Genomic DNA, 11,642 nt, shown 5'->3' on the forward strand with positions numbered 1-11,642 from the left:
GGCTCCACCATCCCCGGGATTTTCCAGGCAAGAATACTGGAGTGGGTTGCCATTTCCTTCTCCAGTGCATGAAAGGGAAAAGTGAAAGTGAAGTTGCTCAGTCAAGTATGACTCTTAGCGACCCCATGGACTGTAGCCTACCAGGCTCCTCCTATGACTAATATGCCATTACAGTAGCACATATATAGTTCCAATTTCACATAATCAGAGTGTATCTTTGAAGCAATTAACAATCACAACCTTTTTTAATAACGGAGAGGCTGGGGCTGGCTGGGTGTTGAGGTCATTTTCCGAAAAGGATGTGTGAGGACCACTGACAGGCGTCGTAAGAGGGACAGGCACACAGACTCCTGCACCTAAGCCTCTAAATCCTCTACCCAGGGCAGAGCTAGACATTTAAACCAAAAAGGCAGAGATGATTCATTCAGCCCTGGACCCCGTTAGACAGCAGAGACCATCCTGTGACCATCCCTCCACTCAGGCCTAGAAAGAAACAGAGGCAACTTGAAAAACCATCCACAGACGATTTCCCCAAACATTTGATTGTATAAATAATTTATTTCTGTTCACAGCATCGTATACGCATATAAAAGGAAACGGGAACCCAAAGAGGGGGATGACCAGGACAAAGAATTACAGCAGTAGAAATGGAAACAAACCAGGAGACATAGTCCCAACACCATGACAGAGAATCTGTGAAGAGAACTGTTGTGAAACAAAGCTGGCCTCCCTGTGTCTATCAGAAAACACTTGAAAAGCTCCTGTGGGGAGGCCAAGTTCCTCTATGTGGACCCCATTCATTCTCGAAAGAGCAGGAGGCATAACAAATCACTGACAGCTATGCTGGAGGGATCTCCCAGGTGACCACTCCAAGGTAATTTAGCCTGTGCTTCCTCTCTGCGTTGGTCAGAGACGAAATGGGCTATTATTAGGGCAAACACTACAGATAGTCAACTGAGACTCTTAACTATTGGTTGATACACCACAGAGCTTTACTGCACAATTACTAACAGTTGACCGCACCCTTAAGTATTGATAATGCAAAAAAAAGTCATTTCGCATCATTGGTAAAGCATGACAGGATCTGAACAGTGATCTTGAACCAAAATATTGTCAGCACGAGAAGGTTACAGTATTTGGCATCTGCAATGTCACAAAATAAATATATTATTCTCTCAATAGTGTGGAACTACCAAAATGTCAAAGTGCTTAAGAAATTGTTGCATGTGAAGAAAATAAAGAAAGATGGATTTTTTTTTCTTTTAATAATTCTATACAGGATCTTCAGATGATGGGACCAGCCCATTTAGAAATCAGTGACTATGCTGTCGATATGTAAACTGAAACCTTGCAGGCTTTTCAACACTGCTCAGCTATGTTTTCTCTACTGAGCTTCTACAAAAAGACCAGCGTTGGAGGGGTACCAAATACACCGACAAAAGAGAAAAGGAAGATGGACTGCTAGCTTTCCTCTTTTAAAATATTTCATAGGGGAACTGGATCAAGCAGGAAGCCAGGACCACTACCTCTGGTTCTTAAATTCACTTTGAGTGCAGGGATTTATTTATAGGCATGGATTTATAATTTGACTAACTCACATGCTCACGCATGACCATGCCCAATTTCTAAAGGCCTCCTTCACACAAGAAATTTATCATTGTTCAAGGGGTGGGGGGGACATAATTCTACCTGTAAACATGGATTCAAAGAAGAAATCAAAATCGCACAGTAAGTTTCCCTTTTGATACTGTGTTTGGGGATGAATGACAGCTTCTGCAAACCAAGACTCAGTCCTGATTATAAAGGATTTTTTAAATTACATTATTAAAAATAGGTATTTCTTCTTCTTTCACTTTATTTCCAAAGCCTCTTTCAAGTAAACTGTGAGGAGCCTGAGGACAGGTGACCATTACGTCACACGTTTTCTTTCATCCCAAGCGCTCACCGTGTCTGCCTTTGCTCTGCAACCAGTTTTCACAAGCAGGAATCAGGAAGGACCTCCTTGTGCTTTTCCCTCTCCTTGAAATCCATGCAATGAGGTGGGCTTTTGCAACAAGGTGGGCTTTTGTCTGTTGGTGCGTAACATCAAATACTCTAACGAGACATTTGCAATGAAAATATTTAAACCAGATAGGCCACAACAAACCAAATTAGAAATTTGAACATGTCGCCACTTGCAGCGTAAAGGGATCTAAAAGGGCAAAGTCTTTTTTTCCTAAATTGAGTATTTCTATGGGGAGTATTCATTCGTAGCAGATTTTTTTTAAGGAGAAAAAAAAAAATGTCTGAAAACCATAACCCATCATCAAGCGGTTAGGATTACAAGAGACATCCCTTGCCAAAACCCGCTTGTCATTCAGCACACATCTGCAGCTGGTGTGCTCACACAAACCAATCAGCAGGCTAAAAAAAAAATTGAAGATTCCACACATATGGATCTAGAAATGTATGCTGATTACACAGCACTGTATCTACACACACCCTATCCAGCACTGACGTCAGGAGCCTTACCCTTTAAACACCTTTAACTATTCTGCAAAGAGTAAATGCATCATTTGCCACCACCTCCAACAGTTTCTTGTTTTTATTTTTTTTTTTTTATTGGTCTCTTTGTGTGATAATGACCTACACATGGACAGGGTCCAAACCATCTGGAAGATGTCTGATTCCAGGCTGAAAAGCAGTTCTCAACAAAACTGGTCTTCTGAAGCTACCACAAAGCACCAGGAAAGGGGTGTTCTTCGCGGCCATCCCCCAACCCAGGCCAGCGTAGCGCCCCGCGCCTTCCGGCTGCGGTACTGTTCCACGTAGTCCTCTGATGGCCCAAACCACCACCTCCTTTGGGCCCAGAGCAGGGCAAATGGATTTTCACAGGGGCCTGCCCTGTGACATAAAATTATCCAGCTTTCACAGCCCAAGGAGAGGCTGTCCCCCCAGCACCTCCCACTGCCACCGTGCTCTCAGATGAGAACTCCTGGGGTTCTGGGAACCGCATACCTCAGGTAGCTCACAGGTGCGATTCCCAGTGAGGGCGGGGAAGCCTCAACTTCTGGCCCTGCTGGGGTAGAAGGAAATCGCTTTTGTCTCTGATATCTGAGCCTTCCAACCTGGGCTAGCAGGGCGGAGGGTGGGAGCCGCACGTCCACTCCCCAGCCGGGTCCCCCACCCCCTGAGTAGCTCCGGCGTTCAGACAAAAGGACCCCTGAGCTGGGGGTGGGGAGCAGGTCGAGCGCAGGCTGGCCACCTTGCCTACATACCCAGGTTAAGTCACCAGTCCTGCATGTGGGTGCAGAGACTCCGCTTTAAATTTTCGAAGCGTCGCTTTGGTTCGCTGTCTTTGTTCGCGGGCGCGCGGGCCACCCAGCCTTTCATTCATTCATTCCGGACTCGCTCGCTCCCCGCGCCTAGCTCCGGAACGCCGCCGCCCGGCGCATTACCGCTTCTTCTTCTGCTTGAGGGACTTCCTGCGTTTCAGGATCATCTCGTAGAGCTTGTCCATGCCCTCGGTGAGGCCCTCGCCGATGATGGCGCACGCCGGCTGGACGTGGTAGGTGGTGGCCGGGATGAGCTCGTGCAGCGCCAGCTGCTTCTCGATCTCCGCCACGGGCAGCGACTTGGGCAGGTCCTGCTTGTTGGCGATGACCAGCAGCGGCGTGCCCTGGTTCTCGGCGAACTTGGTCACCTTGTGCAGCTCCGTCTTGGCCTCCTCCAGCCGGTCCACGTCCACCGAGTCCACCACGTAGATGATGCCGTCCGTGCAGCGGCTGTAGGACTTCCACAGCGGCCGAAGCTTCTCCTGGCCGCCCACGTCCCAGAAGTGGCAGCTGATGCCCTTGGCCGTGCCGTTGCTCAGCTTGATCTTCTCCGTGTTGAAGCCGATGGTGGGCACGGTGTTCACGAACTCGTTGAACTTGAGCCGGTATAGCACCGTGGTCTTGCCGGCCGAGTCCAAGCCCAGCATGACGATGTGCAGCGACTGGAAGGCCGAGATGTTGGAGGAGATGTTGCCCATGGCTCCTCGCTGCAGCGCCGGCCACTGCGGCTGCGGCGGGAGGGCGCCGCCCCCCGCCCTCCCGAGCAGTTACTGGCCCGACGCGGGCGGGTGAACCCGGGCCCCGTCTGCCGCCCTCAGCCGCCGGCACCGGCCCGGGCTCGGAGTCCCCGGGGCGCACGGCTCGGCGCGCTCAGACGCCGCGGTCCCCGCGCCCGCGCCGGCCTGGCATCGCGTCTCTCTCGAAGGGCTTTGTCTCCCGCGAAGCCTCCTCCGCTGCGGCGCCGCGGGCTGCTCGAGCCCGGCGCCCTCCCCCGCCGGCCCCGGCTCTCTGCGGCTTCCTCGGGCCGCGCCCCCGCGCTCCAGCCGCTGCCCGGGCTCTCCGCGGCTGCCGGTTCCGCGCTCCGAGCGCCCAGCGCTCGCCTCTGCCTGGGCGGCGTCGCCGCGGGGCCAATCCCACTCCCAGGGCGCACCTTGGAGGCGCAGGCGGGGCGTGGGCTTCCCCGAGCTTCGCTGCCGGCGCGACCGCCTGGCTGTCCCCGCAGTCCCCGCGCCGCCGCCGCCGCCGCCGCCAGCCTGCAGCGGCTGGAGGGCGCCCGACTCCGCCCCTCGGAGGCCCCGCCCATCTCCCCGCCCCCGACGGCCCTGGCCCTATGGTCCCGCCCCTTCGTGGTGCCTCGTCCCGCCTCGTACCGACGGTCTGCCCCTCGCCCCGCCCCGGACGGCCCCGTCCCTATGGACCCGCCCCTTCGTGGGGCCCTGGCCCCGCCCCGTATAGACGACCCCGCCCCACGACCCCGCCCCCCGCGCCCCGCCCCTGGTCGGGCGTGGACCTCCCAGCCCCGCGGGCCGCTTTCGCGCTTTCCGGAGCTTTCGAAATCGCCCTGGGAGTCTCCTCCCGCGCCGCACCCAGATAATGGGCCCCAGAGCTGTCGGCTCTTCCCGCCTTGGCTCTCTGACGCATCTTGTAAAAATAGCTCCCGGAACTCTCCGCCCCGCCACTCCAGGCCGGACCGACTGCCCGGCGGGACTGCAGCGCGGAAGGCGCTGCCAGCCTCGGGGAGCGAGGGCTGGGGGTCCAGAGTCCAGGGCAAGGCGGGCCGGGCCGGGGCAGCTCTGCCCGAGGGACTGGGGACCATCCAAAGTGGGAGTGGGGTAGGAGTGCCCCCTCTGGGGAGAGGGGGCTATGGCTGAGCACCACCCCCCCACCCCTCCACCCAGGAGAGGGAAAAGGAGGGCGTGGGCCGCAGGGAGCCAGCCCGGGCACGTGGTCTTTGCGGTGCCCAGGACCCTGACCCTCCCTGGTACCCTGGCTCGCTTCCCTGCCAGAGCTCCGGCGGGGGCGCTCCACGGGATCACCGCTGCTCTAGGGCCCAGACCTGTGCCCAGATCGCCCCGGAGGCCTGGCTTCATTGAAGGAGACTTGTCTGTCCCCAGATAGCTCCGACGACTCACCAGCCCCAGACAGCTCCTTTGCTACCTTATTTTTGTTTCCAGCGTCTGGGCGGACATCCCAGGTCAAGTGTTAGCATCTCAGGAGAGCACCCTCTACCACTCATGGTACTTAGAACTGAGAACCACCTGCCCACAGATGAACCACTCCTCCTGCAACTGGTGCTCCAGGTGCATTTGGGCCTGAAACAAAAATGTGTCAGCAGCTCAGAGTAGGTTGCACCATAGGTCACAATCACCAGTGCCCAGCCCCTGGCTGGCTTCTCCCATCACTCCAATTCAGTGCTCTCATTCTAGTTTGTAAGCACATAACCAAGGCTCATCCTCTTAGGGTGCAGAGGAAACTGAGCGAACATACGCACCTGGGGCTCTGGAGGAGGAGAAGCAAAGGCAGTATGGATAGGGGCTTCTTTCCAACTGCAGCTTATGAGACAGGAAGAGGGAAATGGGGTCTCAGTCAGTTCAGTTCAGTCGCTCAGTCGTGTCCGACTCTTTGCGACCCCATAAATTGCAGCACGCCAGGCCTCTCTGTCCATCACCAACTCCCGGGGTCTACCCAAACCCATGTCCATCGAGTCGGTGATGCCATCCAACCATCTCATCCTCTGTCATCCCCTTCTCCTCCCGCCCCCAATCCTACCCAGCATTAGGGTCTTTTCCAATGAGTCAACCCTTCGCATGAGGTGGCCAAAGTATTGGAGTTTCAGCTTCAACATGAGACCTTCCAATGAACACCCAGGATTGATCTCTTTTAGGATGGATTGATTGGATCTCCTTGCAGTCCAAGGGACTCTCAAGAGTCTTCTCCAACACCACAGTTTAAAAGCATCAATTCTTCAGCGCTCAGCTTTCTTCACTGTCCAACTCTCACATCCATACATGACCACTGGAAAAAAGGGGGATGGAAATGAGCCTGATAACCATTGATGGGTGAAAACCAAATTATTATAGAAATGCTTTCCTTTACCACCTTCCTTTCACAAGCTGTGATAAAATAGGTAATTTTGTTTGTACTGAACCATGCGAGAAGACTTTGTGTCGATGGCAGGACCAACCATCCTCCTTTGGGGCCTCCCCTGGTGGCAGCAACCACTCAGACTGGGTCCAGAGCTGGAAAAGTCCTAGTGGATCATTCTGTCCAACCTACCGGATGAGGAAACCAAGGCTTGGGCACTTGACTTGGCCAGGGTGGAACCTGCCTGCAGATGGCCTTCTCCCCACCCAGTGGTATTCATGCCAGGAGCTGAGGGCTTGCTGCTCTCTCCCACTCCCCCTTACCCACACACTAAGTTATTGGGGAAAGAAGTTGTAAGCAACCTGAATTCAGTTGTGAAAGACAGAAATTCCAGTCAAATTGCCAACATCCATTGGATCGTAGCAAAAGCAAGAGAATTCCAGAAAAACATATACTTCTGCTTCATTGACTACAAAGCCTTTGACTGTGTGGATCACAACAAACTGTGGAAAACTCTTAAAGGGGTACGAATACCAGACTACCTTACCTGTCTCCTCAGAAACCTGTATGCAGGACAAGAAGCAACAGTTAGAATGAGACGTGGAACAACACACTGGTTCAAAATTGGGAAAGGACTACGTGAAGGTTGTATATTGTCACCCTGCTTATTTAACTTATATGCAGAGTACATCATGTGGAATGCCAGGCTGGATGAATCACAAGCTGGAATCAAGATTGCCGGGAGAAATATCAATAACCTCAGATATGCAGATGGCACCACCCTTATGGCAGAAAGCGAAGAGGAACGAAGTCTCTTGATGAAAGTGAGAGAGGAGAGTGAAAAATCTGGCTTAAAACTCAACATTCAAAAAATGAAGATCATGGCACCTGGTCCCACCACTTCATGGCAAGTGATGGGGAAACAGTGAAAACAGTGGCAGATTTTATTTTCTTGGGCTCCAAAATCACTGCAGCCATGAAATTAAAAGACTCTTGCTCCTTGAAAGAAAATCTATGGCAAATCTAGATGGTGCATTAAAAAGCAGAGATATTGCTTTGCCCACAAAGGTCCGTCTAGTCAAAGCTATGGTTTTTCTAGTAGTCACGGATGGATGTGAGAGTTGGACCATAAAGAAGGCTGAGCACCAAAGAATTTTATGCTTTCAAACTGTGGTGCTGGAGAAGACTCTTGAGAGTCCCTTGGACTGCAAGGAGATCAAACCAGTCAATCTGAAAAGAAATCAACCCTGAATATTCATTGGAAGGACTGATGCTGAAGCTGAAGCTCCAATCTTTGTCCACCTGATGCAAAGAGCTGACTCATTGGAAAACACCCTGATGCTGCAAAAAGATTGAGGGCAGGAGGAAAAGGGACCACAGAGGATGAGATGGTTGGATAGCATCACTGATTCAGTGGACATTAGTTTGAGTAAACTCCGGCAGATGGTGAAGGACAGGGAAGCCTGGTGTGCTGCAGTCCATGAGATCTCAAAGAGTTGGACACGACTGAGCAACTGAACAACAACAAATTCATTGATATAATGGAAAAGTTCGTGATTACGATTCTGTTCAGGCATGTGGAGAAGCCATGGATCTCAGAAGAAGTCCTTAGGTCAGTCTCTCTGTCTCCTATTTTCCTCTGCATTGATCTGTTTCTCCTACTGGCAGGTCTGGGCTCACATCCTTGGTGTAGATCCTAGAAAGAAAAAGATGGGTCTCTTTCCCAGCAACTGAGACTAAAGCCTGGAGGACATATCTCTCTGGCCTGTCTGGCCCAGCCTGTATCAGGTACTACTGTCCAGAGGATGGAGCATGCTGATGGATGGGGCCCAGAGGCTAAACCTGTGGAGGAGTGGTTCCCAAAGAAGAATCAGGCTTCTATCTGCTCCCCAAAGGGCTAATAGGAGTGAGTAAGCAAAAATAACAGATGTCAGTGTGATTTATAATGATTTCATTTCAGTTATTGGGAACCCTGGGAAGACAGGATTTTGTTTTCCGAGTGATTTTCCTGGTTCTCTTTAAAGCCTGATTCCTAGATAGCCACCTTCTCAAGAGACTGTCTTCTCTCCTTCCTCTATGCTACAGACAGGGCCTAGGCTGGGTGCCAGCCCAAGACCAGACTTAGATTAGTAGCCTGGGACCTGGGCCTCTGGATAAAGACAGATCAGACTGGAACCCTCTCTACCTGGCTCTCACAAATGATCTTACTGTAGACTCCTTTCTCTTATTTGCATCTCTCCCTGTCATGTCTAGCATTTATTTTAAGGATAGTAGGAGGGCAGTATTTGAGTAAAACATCCAATGTGTTTTCTTGGTTTTGTGCTAATTACAGCTAGTGTGGTTTTGACTGCAGCCCCCACACTTTGCACCCCCCATTGTGGGGTTTAGTAATAAAGGGCTGTCTGTTGTCCAGTAGAAAAAGTAGATTAATAGACATTAATAGAGCCTTCCAGAACAGGGCTATTAAACAACAACAACTCACCGTAATTGAATAGCAACCGTACTACAGTCTAATTTTACTCACCAGGTGATAAGTTGAATTTATGGTGGATAATTTAACTTCTAACACATAAAAATGCCATTTAGTTGAGTCAACTTTCCTTCTGATACAAATTTCAGTGGAAAAACCTTGGAATTATGAGATGGAAAGTAATGTTTACCACAATGTCAGAAATGCAAGGCCCACTTTGAACATAGTGACATGACTATGGTCTGGGCTGTGTGGACAGATTGAGTGGGTGCTATACATGTCCCACCATGTTCCAGCCACATGGTAACACGTAGGTTACCATTTTTTGAGCTCCCCATCTCTAAAATCTACCTAACACATGTGGTGGTTGTAAAGGTGAAATGAAATAATACATGTCAAGTGTTTGGCATGGTACTTGGCACACCATGTGGGTTTCCCTTGTGACTCGGTGGTAAAGAGTCCACCTGCAATGCAGGAGACCTATGTTCAATTCCTGGATCAGGAAGATCTCCTGGAGAAGAAAATGGTAGTAGTAGTAGTGTTAGTCGCTTAGTAGTAGTGTTATGCCGATGGATGGGGCCCAGAGGCTAAACCTGTAGTAGCGTTAAGCATTAAGTAGTAGTGTTGGTCCGACTGTTTGTGACCCCAAGGACTACAGCCCTCCAGGCTTCCCTGTCCATGGAATTCTCCAGGCAAGAATCCTGAAATGGAAAGCCATTCCCTTCTCCAGGGGATCTTCCCAACCCAGGGACTGAACCTGGGTCTCCCACATCACAGACAGATTCTTTACTATCTGAGTCACCAGGGAAGTCCAAAGGAAATGGCAACCACTCCAGTATTTTTGCCTGGGAACATTCCATGGACAGAGGAGCCTGGCAGGCTATAGTCCATGGGGTTGCAAAAGAGTCGGACACGACTTAGTGACTAAGCACGCACGCGCTGGCACAGTAAGTAAGCTCTAAAAAGTTTACCTGTGGTACCTGCAAGAAAAAGAAGAAAGAAAGAAAACCAGTTTTATAACAGGCATAGCTGTTTGAATCTCAGTGGTTGCCAAAATACTGGCTGCAGTGTGCTACTTTCTTCATTTTAATTAATCACAGTAAGACGTTTCTCAAAGAATGACGTGCACTTGTGATCTTGCCTGAGATGAGTTTCACATCCAGCAGCAGCAACATTTCCTTTTCCTTTTCATCTGCATCAGAATGCTTCTACATCCAGAAAAGGACTCAGTTCCAGTAAACAGAATGTAATCACTTCACAGTGATTCTGAAATTATAAACTATTCTCTGTTTTTTTCCTTCAGGGGCTTAGAAATCAAGTGTGCCACCAATTAAAACAATTTTTGAGTGTATCCAGTGAAGAGAGCAATATATTTCATCGTTATTATTTTTGGCTTAGGAAAGTTCATGACATAAGATGCAAAGGTGAGCATCCCATCCACAGTTGAGTGTGGCTACTGTGGCTCAGGTGGTAAAAGAATCCGCCTGCAATGCAGGAGTCCCGAGTTGGATCCCTGGGTCAGGAAGATCCCCTGGAGAAGTGAATGGCAATCCACTCCAGTACTCTTGCCTGGAGAATTCCTTGGACAGAGGAGCCTGACGATCTACAGTCCATGGTATTGCAAAGAGTCGGATATGACTGAGTGATTCACACTTCCACACTTTCACAAGGATAAATATCAGAACAGGGTGTGTATGTCCACAAGCTTAGAGTGTGTGTGATTATTTGCCTTTTCTGATTGGATCCCTGGGTTCAGGTTCATGGCCTCCTATGCTTAACTATCATAATACAGGAGTGCCCTCTACTGAGCTTCTTGTATAAGAGATGAACGCCTCCAGAGGCCGATTTGCCTCTTGCCTAATAAATGTTCCATCCGTGTGTGTTGAATGAATGAATGGATACTTGAACCGGTTCTCTGGGGCTGTGGGACTAGATCTCTTAGAGCCCCATGTGTTAGACTGAGAAAGAGCTTCTCTCTGGGGCTCAGATCTTGGAGGTGTCGATTCTCAGATGCACATTCGGGTCTTGTCTCCAGGGCAGTCTAGGAGGGGTTATTATTGACCAAGACTGGGGACCAGGAGCCTGGCAGAGTCTGCAGGGATGTCACCAGGAAAGCTGTTCAAAGAATCACAAATTAATGGAAGAGAGATGAGATCAGCATGCAGGAAACCCAGCTGAGATAAGAGATTGGAAGAAATCAACTTTTGCATTTCATTCAGAGGGCAGGCAGCCATAAAGGGAGAGGGGACAAGAAGTTGAAAATAAAGGAGGCCAGTTGGGCAGAGAAAGAACAAGGCTTGAAGCAGCCAAAGCCACGTGGTCCAGGATGGAAGTTCTTTGGTGGGAGTGCTTCCTTAGCAGAGATCCCCGCTAAGGGATCACCAGCCTCAGAGTCGTGGGGTGGATTGGACCCAGAAAGGCTCATCTTTGGAGGAGTGCCTGCATCAGGGGACACATGGAAGGGACTAAGATACACTGGTTCCCAGGGGAGTTTTGAGGGAAGGGCAGTAGATTTTGGTGGAGTTAAATATGAGTCTGTGATGCTTGCAGACTTTTGTTTCATGCAAGAGGTCAGACGCCTGGAAATAAAACGGATCTACTCTTAATTTAGGGCTTCCCAGATGGCTCAGTGGTAAAGAATCTACCTGCCAATGTAGGAGACACAGGAGACTTGGGTTAAAACCCTAGGTCGGGAAGATCCTCTGGAGGAGTAAATGGCAACCCACTCCAATACTCTTGCCTGGAGAATCCCATGGCCTGAGAAGCCTGGAGGG

General features: G+C 50.4%; 1 protein-coding gene across 1 annotated transcript; it reads right to left on the minus strand.

The window, feature by feature from the left end:
- Positions 1–526: 526 nt before the first annotated feature.
- On the minus strand, positions 527–4,574 carry ARL4C (ARF like GTPase 4C). Its single transcript, XM_081486192.1, has one exon. It carries the CDS (start codon positions 4,010–4,012, stop codon positions 3,434–3,436), a length of 579 nt encoding a protein of 192 aa, XP_081342318.1. The 5' UTR covers positions 4,013–4,574; the 3' UTR covers positions 527–3,433.
- Positions 4,575–11,642: the final 7,068 nt, after the last annotated feature.

This window comes from Giraffa tippelskirchi, chromosome 5, assembly GCF_054371585.1.
Source record: "Giraffa tippelskirchi isolate mGirTip1 chromosome 5, T2T-mGirTip1v1.2.pri, whole genome shotgun sequence".
NCBI lineage: Eukaryota > Metazoa > Chordata > Mammalia > Artiodactyla > Giraffidae > Giraffa > Giraffa tippelskirchi.